This window comes from Perognathus longimembris, chromosome 1 (assembly GCF_023159225.1).
Source record: "Perognathus longimembris pacificus isolate PPM17 chromosome 1, ASM2315922v1, whole genome shotgun sequence".
Taxonomy (NCBI): domain Eukaryota; kingdom Metazoa; phylum Chordata; class Mammalia; order Rodentia; family Heteromyidae; genus Perognathus; species Perognathus longimembris.
Genome location: NC_063161.1, coordinates 12,633,274 through 12,647,523, shown reverse-complemented (window position 1 = coordinate 12,647,523; position 14,250 = coordinate 12,633,274). Strand labels below are relative to the sequence as shown.

The 14,250-nt window shown below is 41.5% G+C and overlaps 1 protein-coding gene across 1 annotated transcript in view; it reads left to right on the top strand.

Annotated features, from left to right (window-relative positions):
• C1H12orf75 (chromosome 1 C12orf75 homolog) overlaps positions 1 to 14,250 on the top strand; it is a 33,127-nt gene that overhangs the window by 8,725 nt on the left and 10,152 nt on the right. Inside the window, exon 2 of the mRNA XM_048349504.1 lies at positions 4,332 to 4,356. Coding sequence (XP_048205461.1) covers positions 4,332 to 4,356 — 25 coding nt within the window. The remainder of the gene's footprint in view (positions 1 to 4,331; positions 4,357 to 14,250) is intronic.

Below are 14,250 nucleotides of genomic sequence, written 5' to 3'. Positions count from 1 at the left end.
AAGTTTTCTGACTATTTGGATAAATTGGACTTGCTGTACCATTTTATGTAACGGAGACTTTTGACTTAGAGAGCCATGAATAAAATAATAAAATCATCTCAAGAGTATACTGTAAAGTTAAATATGCTTAGGATGAAATGAAATAACACCAGGAACAGTCACAATGTTGCAGTGTTAGAGTTAGTTCTTTCTCCACCCCCTTTCTTTCTTTCCTCTCCCTCCATCCTCCTCCCTCCCTCCCTCTCCTTCCCCCTTCCCTTCTTCCCTTCCTTTTAAGTTGTGGGGCTTGAACTCAGGACCTGGGTGCTATCCCTGAGCCCTTTTTGCTCAAAGCTAGTACTCTACCACTTTGAGCCACAGTACCACTTCTGGTTTTCTGGTGGTTAATTGGAGATAAGAGTCTCTCAGGGACTTTGAACCTTGAGCCTCAGAGCTCAGCCTCCTGAGTAGATAGGATTACAGTGAGCCACTGGTGCCTGGCTGGAAATGTTATTTCTTGGGCCTAGAATGAAATAGTTTTTTTTCTTCTGAGAGCAGACCTTGCTCCTCTCTTTTTGTGCTAGGAAGATAACATTATAATGATCATTTATCAGCTTTGCAATCCAGTTACTACATATTTTTTACCCATGCAATTCCTAATATTCCATTTTTTATTGCTTTCCATATGAAACATACGTTCCTTTCCTCAACCTTTAGTTCTAAGGTCCATTATATTAAGACTGTGCTTAAACAGTAAAGAGCCAGTTGGCAGGAAATGAAGTGCTATTAACAGAGCTGGAACATCATCCCTGGGGCCTGGAAAGAAGTAGATGCACCACTCTAAATATTTGCGTAATAAATGGTATTACATGACTCATGAATGCAGTTTCAAGTAGATGAGATTTTTATCACTGAATAGTTTTGGTTAATATATTTTTTGCATGAATTATCTAGTCATTAGGCATCCTGATCTTGTTAATTATAATTAAGTGAAGTTTGATTAGAATATAGTGAGGATAATAACTTTCCTGTTTCTGATCGTTTTGTAATTTTATACTTTTGCAGGACAAGCAGACTTATTCTTCCTATTTTGTATGTTTATGTACTCTGATAGTTTGGGCTAGGGTCTCTCTTTCTCTTTCCTTCTTTCACTTTTCCTTCCTTCCTTCCTTCCTTCCTTCCTTCCTTCCTTCCTTCCTTCCTTCCTTCCTTCCTTCCTGCCTGCCTGCCTTCTTTTCCTTTCTTTGTGTTGGTACTGGTCTTGAACTCAGGGACTCATGCTCTTGGATAGCTTTTTGCCTTAAGGTTGGCATTCTCCCAACCTTTAGTTATGCCTCCACTCCTAGCTTTTTCCTGGCTAATTGGAGTTAAGAATCTCTCCGATTTTTCTGCCCAGGCTGACTGTGAACCTTGATTCTCAGATCTTAAATTTGGCCAAACCTTGACTTTGGCCTAGGGTGTCTAAACATTAAAAATTAATAGTTTTACTGTGGGACCCTACATGTTGATGAGTCAGTCTTCCTGCCCTGGTATGAGCTTCTCATTAGCCATCATGCTGTCTTCTGTGACACACATTTTCTTCCCTTTTTGAAAATGAAGAGCTTTTTGGGGGGGGCGGGGACAGAGGGAGTTGCTATTGGTGTTTGAACTCAGAGCCTGGCTCTGAGCCTGGATGGCTTCCTTTCACTTGAGCCACACCTCCAGCCCTGCTTTTTTGCTGGGTTATTTGGAGATAGAGTCTAGCAAATTTTTTCTTCCTGGGTTGGCTTTGAACTATAGTCCTCTGGATCTTAGGCTCCTCAGTAGCTAGGATTACAGGAATGAGCCACCAGTGCTTTGCTCTAAAAAGAAAGTACAGATTATATATGTACTTGCTGAGATGTCTGTGACTTCACCCTCCTCCGCCATTGCGGCTGTTAAATAGACTGTGCCCTTTCCAGTGTAAGATGTTTTAGAACAGAAAAAATGATCTGTCCACTTCCATTTGGAAGGTGGAGCCCGCTGGGCTGGTAAATGGGGTGCCCAGCAGGGAGAGGCTTTGATGGTGCCCTTAGCTAGGTGCAATCAAGGTGAAGCAACGACGACTTCCCAGCAGCTGATTAAAACAAGTTCTGATTGCTCAACGCATTGCCATTTATAAACTCATTTCACACACATTATTGTGCCTTTTCTTCCTAGCTGCCTTTGTCCACTATGTCCCCATTTATTAGACACCAAAGCAAAATGATTTAGTGACTGTCAGGCAGACACTGGAGCAGCCAGGACCTGACTTGTCTTCTGCCTTCCAATTGCATGCGGTTCCTACCCGCATAGCCTGCTACCCTCCCTGAGATGTGAGTGGGTGATGACTTCTGTCCACTGTTCTGTGTGGGGCCTGTACTATGGCCCCCATTAAATGTCACAATGACTTTCTTCCTTGTGTAAGAGGTGGAAGATTGAAGTTTCTGACCCCTCTGAGTGTTAGCCTGACCACTACGAATCCTAAAACTATTCTCTGTCCTTCTCCAGGAGGATGAGAATCAGTAATGGGTAATATTTTCTTCCTAGACTTTCTTCCAGATTATGCTTCTTTTGACTCTGAAATTAATTGTTCTTTTTTTTTTTTTTTACAGATGTATAGTGGCAAATATCTTTTACATTTTTTTTTCTGTCAAAACACTCTGGGCTGCCAGTTTTCCTTATGTTAATTTTTTCATTATGATTTTAGTTGAAATGATCTTAGATTCCAAAAGTGCTCTCTCTTTCTATATATGTATATACACACACTCATACTTTTAATGATAGCTGTTTTCATCGAAATGTTACAGTTTCTTAAGAAAGGAGTTAAGTTTACTATAAATCTCAGGTATATTAAAGCCTTAAAAGAATGTGCTTGAGACATAGTCTCAGTTGCCTTCACTGTCAGATTTTCAGTTTGTACTTTTACCGATCCTAAATATTCTCAGAGTATGGTTGCTGCTTTTTTTTTTTTTTTTTTTTGTCATGGGGCTTGAACTCAGGGCCTGGACACTATTCCTGGGATTTTTTGCTCAAGGCTAGCACTCTACCACTTTGAGCCACTTCTAGTTTTCTTGTGGCTATTTGGAGATAAGATTATCATGGACTTTTCTGCCCCGGCTGGCTTCCAACTGCAATCCTCAGAGCTCAGCCTCCCAAGTAGCTAGGATTACAGGTGTGGGCCACAGACTCTGGCTGGTTGTCACGATTTTAGAAAGCACTTTCAATGCATTCTTACTTACAACTTCCTTTGTAGAGCACCTGCCTCTGACTTCGATCTGCTGGGGCTTGTGCAGTAGTTATTTGAGTTTTCATTTCATAGGTTTGGAAATTAGCTAACTAAGTTAAATGTGACTCTGGATGATAGCTTGGTGTGCTGTGTGTGTGTGTGTGTGTGTGTGTGTGTGTGTGTGTGTGTGTGGTGTGTGGTCCATACTGCGTGCTGTTTGCACATTTTAAAAATCTCCCTTCAGTCTTTGAGCAAAATACTCTTTCTTCCCTCATTTAACTCAGGAGGGAAGTGAGATTTTTAGAGACACGAATTCCACCTGTATCTTCTGGATGAAGAAAGACATGGGGGAAGAAGACATGAGGGCAGAAAATTTATATTGGGTAGCGGGAGTATTGTCTGACAGAGATGGTCTATTTGGGGATGGGGGTAGGACGAAGGAATGAGGGATTGGTGGGCAAGATCCAAGATAGAAATGCCTGTGCTTCCTTTTGGAGCTAGGCTGGTGCCATTGAGATGTCCTCATTCATGGAATCCATCCTGTGTGCTATCTGTCGTGTTGTGTGACTTCCGGTACATCTTGTGTTTGCCACCCTAGAAGACATTCGGTTCCACAGCTGTCAGTTTCCTCATCTGTTAGATGAGATTGGATCACCTTTTTTTCAGAACTCATGCTTTATCTTTTATAGGCATTGTTCGTAATGGGAAGAATTAGTTCCAAACCTAAGAATTAAAGCTTAAGAATTGAATTTTATTGTTTTTTTATTTTGTTTTATTATGAATTTTATTATTTTCTTTTATCCCCTTTCATCCTTCTTCTCCTGGCTGGGCACTGTCCCTGGACTTCTTTTGGCCACCACTTGCTTTGTCTACCATGTGAGCCACACTTCCATTCCTGGCTTTTTGGTAGTTTATTGGAGATAAGAGTCTTACAGAAAATCCTTGCCTAGGCTGGTTAGGATTATACCGGTGCTGGCTTGTATCTTCCTTTTTTGAAGTAGATTTTTTTTTAAAGCAATCCTTTGATTTTTTTCTAAAATATTCGGGCAGGTAAGTATTGGGCTAAACATTTGGGTAGCAGTATTGTCACACTAATATGAAACTGTCCTTTTATTTTCCCATCTAGGCCCTACAGGAGCAGCTAAAGATATGTAAGTACTTCACATTTCCATATTATAAGCTGTTTTTCATAATTGTGTCATTTAGAGATTTGTAGGTATGGCTGTAGCGATATGAGAATACTTTATGCACATCAAAAGATTATCATCTGGTTTATAAGTAAGTTCTATTTGAAGAGTATTCTTATGACTTGCTATTTTAGTCTTTCAGTTGCCCTGGTACTTTAGCTCACAGTCCTACGATAGGGTCCTGTTTAACTGTTTCTACTCCAATTTGTGTAGAAAGTTCTAGTAAGAACGAGCGGTCATAGAACTCAGCACATAGCATTTGTGATGCCTCGGTATCTTCAAGCCGGACAGAGAAGAGAGACATTTGCCCACATACACACTAAATTGTTTTAAAGTTGGTAACTAGATATTCCGATGAATACATATGACCCATTACAATGGTTTGATTGGGTCCCCCCAAAAGCTCGTGTATTTGAAAGTCCTCAAACTTTTTCGTTGATGCTCTTTGGAGATGGAACCTCTGGGAAGAAATTGGAACTAGGTAAGACATGTGGGTGGGGCCTCAAAGATGACCATGTTCATGGCTTTATAAGAAGAGGAAGAGACCTGAGCTGACATGCTTGCTCTGTCTCACCCTCTGCTACATCATGAAGTAGCCCCAGGCCTTATAAAGTGCCAAGCACATGTTGACATCACCTCCCAGCACCTACAGCCCTAACCAAAGAAGCTTTTTTTTTTCGGCCAGTCCTGGGGCTTGGACTCAGGACCTGAGCACTGTCCCTGGCTTCTTTTTACTCAAGGCTAGCACTCTGCCACTTGAGCCACAGTGCCACTTCTGGCCGTTTTCTGTATATGTGATGCTGGGGAATTGATCCCAGGGCCTCATGTATACGAGGCAAGCACTCTTGCCACTAGGCCATATCCCCAGCCCCCACAAAGAAGCTTTTTGATAAATTGCCTGGTGTTATACACTTGGTTGGACCGAGACATCATCTCAAGTAGTCATCACTGAGTTGCTGTTTAGGCCATAGTAGGACATTAATAAAGGGACCTCTCCCTGCATGAGGCTCCTCGTACTCCGAAGCCTTTCCAGGATTTTTGTAGTGCCTGTCTTTTGTATATTCCTACTTGTGGTGATTACAGGAACGACATTCCAGGAATTCACTGTCTAAGGCCATAGTTAAGTTGTGGAGGTTGAGATCGGTCTTCCTACTCCAGATTGGTGGGATGTCAAGACTGACTGGGGGAGCTACACATCAAGAGAGAGGATTTATGATTCACATGTTGAGGTTTTGAGGGGAGAGCGGGGTGCAGACACCTGCAGTGATCAACCTAGCATGAGTGAAGCGGGGGGTGGGGGGATCATGCTTTGGGTTTTCCTTGTGGTTGAACAGTAGGCGGGGATGAGGCCACGGTGCACAGGCAGAACTTGTACAACTTCCTACTGGCCTAGGGAAGAAGGCTCCAGACTTTCTAAAAGACTTGCACAGATGTTGAGAAATGGGAGAATGATGAAGTTTGATGGTTGCTGCGGATCCACTATTTAAAGTAGAAATATTTTTTTAATTACAAAGAAAAATTCTGAGAAGATTAGAATGGATTAGTCTGATTCTCTGGGACTTTAGGCACAGAAGAAGTAGCCATTCATTGCTTCATGGTTTGAGTTTATTGGGAAAGTATTTAGCTACAGTGATCCTTGAGTCCTTACCTCACTCTTTTTCTCCCAGCTTTCTTCCATTTTCAGATGTCATCACCACATTACTTTTCCTCAGACACTGCCCTACCCTTATGTAACCTTTCAGTTATTACCTGTGATCCCCTGGATTGAGTCAAGAATCCCTATGTAATTGGAGAGCCATTTACTTTTTTTAAAATCCAGGGTTGGATGTGTGTGTGTGTGGGGGGGGGGGAGAGATAACAAGTAAGGTCATGCGAGGTCAGCTGGCAGGTGGGTGCCCTGGAAATAAATGGAGGTAATGCTTTCAGGATGTGTTAGGAAGCACAAGATGTATTAGTAAACTGTGTTGAGTTGACTCATGTGGAAGGAAAAGGAAAGAACAGATGCAGAGGGGATGACTGATGCTCCAAAGAGGTCAGATGGGCCAAAGGTCCATCTGAGAAGCCACTGGCTGTGTAGCCATGGCTGTATGTCCACTTGAGGGTTGTAGTTTCAGTAGAGTGGATTGAATAATGGTTGAGTTGAAGTAGACGTGCGCGAGGAAGCAGGGAGAGTGATGCGTGGTGTTTTACTTGGTAGCAGGAAGGGGAAGCATATGTTAATATGTATTTTCTTACATAAGGAATGGCAGGAAACCTTTGGAAAGCACAGAATACTAATTTTTTTTAAGGTAGAGAAAAATTAGGTATGATCTGACCGCTAGAAACAACCATCATCAGTATTTTCTCCTCTTTAACATTTTCTTTTGGTAATATATCCATCTGCTTTCTATGTGGATGACTTGGTATAGTGAAGGATTTTTCTTTTTCTGTTTATTGTCTTAAATGCAAGAAATATGATTAAAGAGTACCCAGAGTTAGAAAGGCTGGGAGCTGGGTAGAGGTGTGTGTGTGTGTGTGTGTGTGTGTGTGTGTGTGTGTGTGTGTGTGTGTGTGTGTGTGTGGTGAGGGGAGATTAAAATAGTAGTTGGAAGGCTGACTTTAGACACACTGAAACCCTGGGCAATGTCTTGGGATTTAGTTGCCCTCAGAACCATGAGCCTGTTGGGGTGGGCCCCTTTACCCTCTCCCTGCCTCTTTAAATTGCAATGCAACACCAGAGAACAAAACAGAAGTAAATTTCAGGTGATGACCGTTACAAACCTGCCTTACAAACCAGCAAAAGTCAACTCTGCTTTTATTTTATCTCAGTGAATTTTAGTTATTTGGCACCAATAGGCCGTGTTGCAATATGTTTGTTTGGAAATGGCAAAAACCAGCTTTATTTGGTCTTCACAAACAAAAAGGAATTTTTGGCTCTTGTAGTGGAAAAGCCCCAGGGGGGTGGCTTTGGTCCCAGCTGGATCCAGGTGGCCAAGTGAGAGGAAGAAACTCCGTATCTCTGATTTTCTATCTGGGCTTCCTTCTTGGGCAGCTTCCTTCTCCCCCGCTCCTCTCTACTGACAGAGATGGGCAGTCCTTATTGCGCCACCTTAGTGAGCCTGTGGGGGAAAAAATAGCTCCTCTTCCCAGTAGTTTCATCAGCAATCCTAGAGCCAGGCTCTCACCTGTTAGAAAAGGGCCAGCACCTTCTCAGAATGAGTTAGCAAGCCAGGACAATGTCAGATTCTCATTGGCCAGGCCTGGGTCATATGCCACCCCCACCAAAGCCAATCAGATAGCTCCACTAATTACTTGGCTGGTAAACTAGTATTTCCCTAAGAAAAGTCAAGGGGATCTAATAATGGGGGAATCTAATAAAGGGGACCTAAAGATTGTGGGACATAGTTAAAATCTCTAGGGCTTTGGGGGTTTGTATAACTGAGGCAGAACTCCAAAGAGAAGAGTTTTTTTGAGTAAATGAGAAATCCGTCCTTTGGGAAAGAGCCCTGTGGGGAGGGTAGGGGCTGGTAGGCTCTGCCTCCTGTTTGGAGACACTGAGGTAGAGGCTGACACGCCACCTCACACTGCTGGAAAAGAGAACAGTTAATCAGGGTGGGCAGGGAGATCTCAGCTTAGCACTTGATCTATTCATTGCCTGTGTCAAAGAGAAGTTGAAAAGCTTTCCTTTGAAGTGAATGTTACTCATATTCCCCAGAGATACATTCGGAAGAAAGGAAAGGGACCAGTGGTGGCCAAGGGACTCAACCGAAAGAGGAGACGGGAAGACAACTGTCCAAAGAAGTTTGAAACTTGTGAACAGATGAATGAGATTAAGCATAGGCCCAAACAAGTCCATGGTAACACATGAGTTCAGTCAGAAATCTTACAAAAAGTTTGGTAGAGTTAATTGGACCTACCTTAAGGAGCAACAGGCACTATAAAACACTGTGAAGAAAATTAAGTGATTACATTTTCATGTAGAGAATTATAGTAAATATTGTCAATTAATACACCTATTCCAAAAGATTATCATGAGGGATAAAAATAGATCACTAGCTTTACATGCATGCTCGGAGGCTTCCATATTAAATTTGTACTCTTCACAAATCAAAACAAGGTTAGCCTCTTTACTGGCACTCGAAATCTAGGAAAAAAAACAACAACAAAAAACAAAGCCAGGCAGTTTTTCTGCTTCTTACATGAGCTCTAATAAGAATAGCTCTATATTTAGAACATTTTTCCTGATGAGTAAGTAAAAAATACATCGTGTCTTTGTCATATAAATATGTTTGTTCTGGAAGGCAAATGAGAACTTTCTGAATGATCAGACAAGTTGTAGTCAGGGTGAGTTAGGAAATGTTAATTGGAGTTGTTGGCTGCTAATATTTGTCATCTGTATTTTCTTTTTAACCTTTGAAACCTTTAGGTCCCTTGAGATAGCTATTTTGAACAACCAAGAAGCTAAGCAAATATAAGGATGAAAACTTTTTTTTTGTGGTGTGTGTGTCAGTCCTGGTCTTAAAATCAGGACCTGGGCACTGTCCCTGAGCTTCTTTTGGTCAAGGCTAGCACTCTACCACTTGAGCCTCAGCACCACTTCCGGCTTTTTCTGTTTATATAGGACTGAGCATTTGAACCCAGGGCTTTGTGAATGCTAGGCAAGCACTCTACCACTAGGCCACATTCCCAGCCCTCCAAAAGTTCTTGATTACTGTGTGCTTCTGGGGAAGGAACAAATAGTAGTTTACAAATTTGATGTGTTAACTTTGAGATTTCTTTTACTGAAAGTGGTAGTCATTGGTCGAATGAAAATTAGTGTGAAATGACTGAAGAGGTATGCTGTACATGCTTCGTTTTAAATAGGTATGCAGAGAGTACACCACTGATAACAAAGACAGGTAGATGAAAGCACACCAGCCCTAAGGAACAGCCCTAGAACACACAGTAGATCTGTGTCCAGGGCATCTACCTGCTGGAACTCTGACCTACAAGGAGGTTACAACTTATTTATGGTTATGGAGCCTCTGGTCTTTCTGGCTCATTTAGAAAACAGCTACAGGATGAGTGTGAAAAGGTGTATAATTACCTACAGACTCTGGGTCGATAGAGACATTCAATCTGAGAAAGGCAGTTCACAGGAAGCAGGCTAGAAGTGGGATTAATGGACACTCAGAAACTGTCCAGCTGTAAAATGTATGTGGAAAATGAATATATACACACCTATATATGTTACATGAATACGTTCATGTAATATGAATCCCAAATCAATAGATAGGTGCATATATACACCATGAATATATATATATATATATGTATATATATTCCATTTTCTTTTCTTGCCCTATCACTAAACACTAGCTTACTGGGCAGGAGTGAATCATGTTTTAAACTTTCAACTAAGGATATATCTTCAACAATTTCCTCAATGTTGAAAGTGGGAGGAATTTGAGTTACCACGGTTCAGTCTCTCTTCAATAACTCTTGTTTCTGCAAATGCTTTTATGGATTTAGTGACCAGAGATCTGAGTCAGAGTCCCATAAGCCTGTGATCTTAGTCTGGGAGATGATGTTGATTCTCCTGGGTGACTTTAACCTTGACACATCTGTCTCCTTGAACACCTGTTCATGGGTAACAGCACTTCAGTCTCTGCTGCCAGACACAGACTGAATTCCAATTAAATGCCCAATTTGGTTTTTTTTTTATACCAGGTCCAAAAAAGGTTAATAAACTTTTCACACTTCTTAGGGAAGGTTCTTGTGCTTTAAAACGCCTAAGATCTTCTTCATAAGATGGTATTTGAGATTATGATTAAAATGATTTCACGCTTATGAAATATTATACCACATTCTACCAATTTTTCAGATGAAAAATAGGACCTGAAAATGAATCAGAAATGAAATGTCTTGATACCAGAGAAAGTGTCATACTCCCTCTGGGAAAGGCAAGTGTGCCACATGCTTTTAACTAGAAAATGGAGTTACTACTCACTAAAATTGGTGAGGCCTTTGGTACTGCTTTTCTCTAGAATACAGAAGTAAGTTTTCCTGCTGAGGGTGGTTCTGGGTACAGCTGTGAAATGAGTGATGTTTATTTTCAAACTCCAGCTCTTGGTTCTAAGCCCTGCCCTTGAGTCTTACTGCCTCTTTTCTTGCTAAGGCTCCTCATCCTTCACTGACCTTTGAGACAATCATGATGTAACATGAGTAACGTGGATTATCATTAATAAATTAAACCATATTTACATTTTAGCCTTTCCAGGCTCTTAGAAGTATTCAAAGATGTGATTGCTTAAACCACTGAATAGAGGGGGTCAGCCTGCCTGTCTCTGTCCACCTTTCCTTTCGCTTAGCTTGCAGAAGACAGAAACCAAGGTGGGTTTGATGTGTATTGCCCTGATATGAGGGCATTAAAACTGTTCAGTTGGAGTTAGGGATGTAGCTCAGTGGTGGTAGTGTACCAATTAGCATCCACAAAGCCCTGCCTGGGTTCAGTCTACAGCACAGGGAAAAACAAAAATCATAAACCTCCTCCTTCTCTACTGTGTTAGGGACTGGTTTTAGATTCAGTTCTAGATTGCAAGAGGGAGAAGTCTTGTAGTTTTTAAGGGTTTGATTAGATAAGAGACAGATGTTATAGCCTCTTCAGTTTCCCCTTTCTCCTCTTCAAGAGTGACAGACTGTACTAAATCAGAACCAAGGTCAAATTAATGATGAGAAGCTGTTTGTCTTGTCCTATTTCATGTTTCCTTGGCAGGCCCTTGGAAAAAGTGCTGAACACCTACTGACTTTTGTATCCTGATACTTTGCCAAAAGTGTTTATCAGATCTACAAGTTTTCCAGTAGATTTTTAAAAAATAAAAATCATATGTTGTAAATAGCGATACCTTAAACTTCTTTCTTTCCTGTTTTTTCCCTCCCCCCCCTTTTACTTTTTTCTTGACTTTTCTCTCTGGCTAAGAATTCTAGCTATATTTGATGAGTGGTGAGAGATGACATTTTAATTTTAGAGGACATGCTTTCCGATTTTACTCTATTTGGCATAATGTTGGCTACGAGTTTATTATACATAGCCTTTATTATGTTGAGGTATGATTCATCTATTTCTAGTTTCCTTGGTCCTTTTTACAATGAAGTCATGCTGAATTTTGACAGAGGCTTTGCTGTATCTGTTGAGATGATTTTTGTTAATTCTGTCTATGTGTTATATTACATTTATTGTTTTTGCATGTGCTGAGCAATCATTACATCTCTAGAAAGAAACTAACTCGATTGTAGACTATGATCTTTTAATGTGTTGTTCTAGATTTTTCTAATATATAGAAATTTAGGTTTTCAAAATAATCTCTAATGAATATCTGGATTTTAATGGTATATGTTAAAATCCCCTTTTGTTTCTAATTTTATTAATTTGGGTCTTGGAACTCCTTTTCAGTTAATTTGACTGAGATTTTTGTCTATCTTGATTTTTTTTCAACAAAAAGTTCTTTATTTCATTGTTATTTTGTATTGTGCTTTCAGTCTTTATCTCATTAACTTCTGCTCTGCTCTTTATTCTTTCTGTCTACTAATTTGGAATTAGACCTGATCCTATTTTTTTAAGCTCTTGAAGTATACTGTTCCATTACTATTTTAGATATGAGATTGCTCTGATTTTTGGGTGGTGATCCTGAGGAATGAACTTTTTTTTAAAAAAAATGGCACTTATAGCTATTAACTTTTCTCTTAAAAACCATCTTTTGTTTCTGAATTTGAAGTACATCATTTCATGCTCTCTCGACCTTGAGGGTTTCTACTGAGTTGTTAATTCTGATTGGTTTGCCTTGGAAGTAATTTTGCATTACGTTTCTAAGTATTTATTCTTCTTTTTTAAATAGGATATGATGTGGAAAGGTCCTTTTCTGGCACCTCTAGGTCCTGAGCAACCAAGGCAAGAGATGGAGGTTATCACATTGGAAGAGCTTGAGGCAGAGAGGTTCCGTGAAGCTGGGACCCAGATCTCTGAGGGGGGAGCACTGCCAGACTGAGGCTTTCCTTCCAAATTGTGTAACCCGTCAGTAGTCACAGCTGCAGGCCACTCAGTTGACATGGCCTCCCGCTTGAGCTGTAGTGAGCAGAAGAGAGGAATGCCCTGCTGTGGGAATGCTTGAAGAAGGCTGGAAGCAGGGCCTGGTGCACTGTGGCAATGCTGGTTATCAGGAAAAGCTGGAAAGAGCATTTTGGACTCTAGCATCTCCTCTTGGTAGGACCACAGGGAGCCAGGCCAGGAAGGAGAATGTGGCTTTCAGAGTCTCCGTTTCAGGGAGATGGTTTGGAGGTGGCAGACTGTCACTCTGTATCCAGCATAGCCCCCAGTGAGAGCAAGTTTTGTCTTCATGGTTGTTCCAGAACTTCCTGATTTCCACTAAAGTGTGCTAACTTCCCTTCCTCTTCAAGTTCTAGCCTCCAGCTCCATGCCAGGCCAGGGAAGACAGAGAAGTCCTGCCTGCACCTGCTAAGCCTGGGGACTTGGAACCAGGGTCGAGGAGGTGGGAGGGAAACTGAACATACCTTTTACTTCCTTAGATTAGGTGGTTTGATTTTTTTGGTACCTACTTGGTCCTCTGTCTCCTGTGGCTCTGCATCCTAGTTCTCTCGGTAATAAGCTTTATTCTCAAGATTTCCCTCTCACTTCAGTTAGATTAAGGGGGTGCTTTCATTGTTCCCAAATCCCTTCTCTCATATTTCTCTCATATTTTTTTCCCTTTCTTCTTTTTCTCCAATGTCAGTGCCTCTGCTTGTAGGTGGTCGGGCTTTGGCTCCTGACTCATACCTCCTTCTCAAAGAGGCTGTAATTGAAAAGTGGATTTGGAGATTACATAGGAGATTTATCCTGGTTCATGCCCGTGTATGGGCTCTTTTCCTCAGGGACAAGATTGTGGGTAACCTCAGTTCATGGACGTATTTACACGAATTAACTCCCCACCCCGAAGAGTGTTATCAAGTCCAGCCGAGCTGCCTGCCTCTTCTCTGGTTCATCCGCTGAGAATTAGCCTCGCTCTCATCTTGTTTATCTCTTTTTAGCATGGAGTAATTCAATTTTCAGGCTCTCTTGTCTGAGGGGAGATCCTAGGAGGTGAAGTCATCTCTTTCTCTACGCTGACTGATCTCCAGTCCTGACAGAATAGACTGGTGCTGCCTGTTTCTGAGAACCTTCTGGACTCTGTGTTAGTGGCTGGGGTTCTCATGAAGCTCGGAAAGGTGTGGTTTGGTATTCTGTTCTCCCTCCCACTTTCTTCCCTGGTTAAGAGGGGACAGATTTTGTAGTCCATTAGTAATCACAGCTTCTAGCCGGTCAGCAGTCACTGCCCTCCCACTGGAGCTGTAGTGGGCCATTGAAGAAAAACAATCACATCCTCAGCGAGACTCCTTGGCTTCACATGGCTCATCGGAGCTGACGAGGCTGTGGGGAGCTACATGGCCGTGGAGGTTCCTGCCCCAGCACAGTTCTCAGCCTGACATTCTGGATCCTCAGCACTGAAGATGACCATGCCATGAGTTGTTTTCATTTCTTCTAGAACCTAGCAGAAACCTGCATGTATTTATGTTATGCCCAGGCATACCAAACTTGAAATTTATTTGCCTTGGATTTAAATCACATCTCTTCGTTATAGAAGCCTTGGTTATCCCATGCCCATCAGACATTCTCTGGCAGTTACTTGCCTAAGAAATGATTTGTACATGAATTATTATGATTATAGTTTTGTTGGTCCTGCGGCTTGGACTCAGAGCTTAGGTACTGTCCCTGAGATTTTTTTTTTTCTCAAGGCTAGCACTCTGTTATATTAGCTACAGCTCCGCTTCTGGCTTTTGGGGGGTGTTTAATTGGAGATAAGAGTTTCA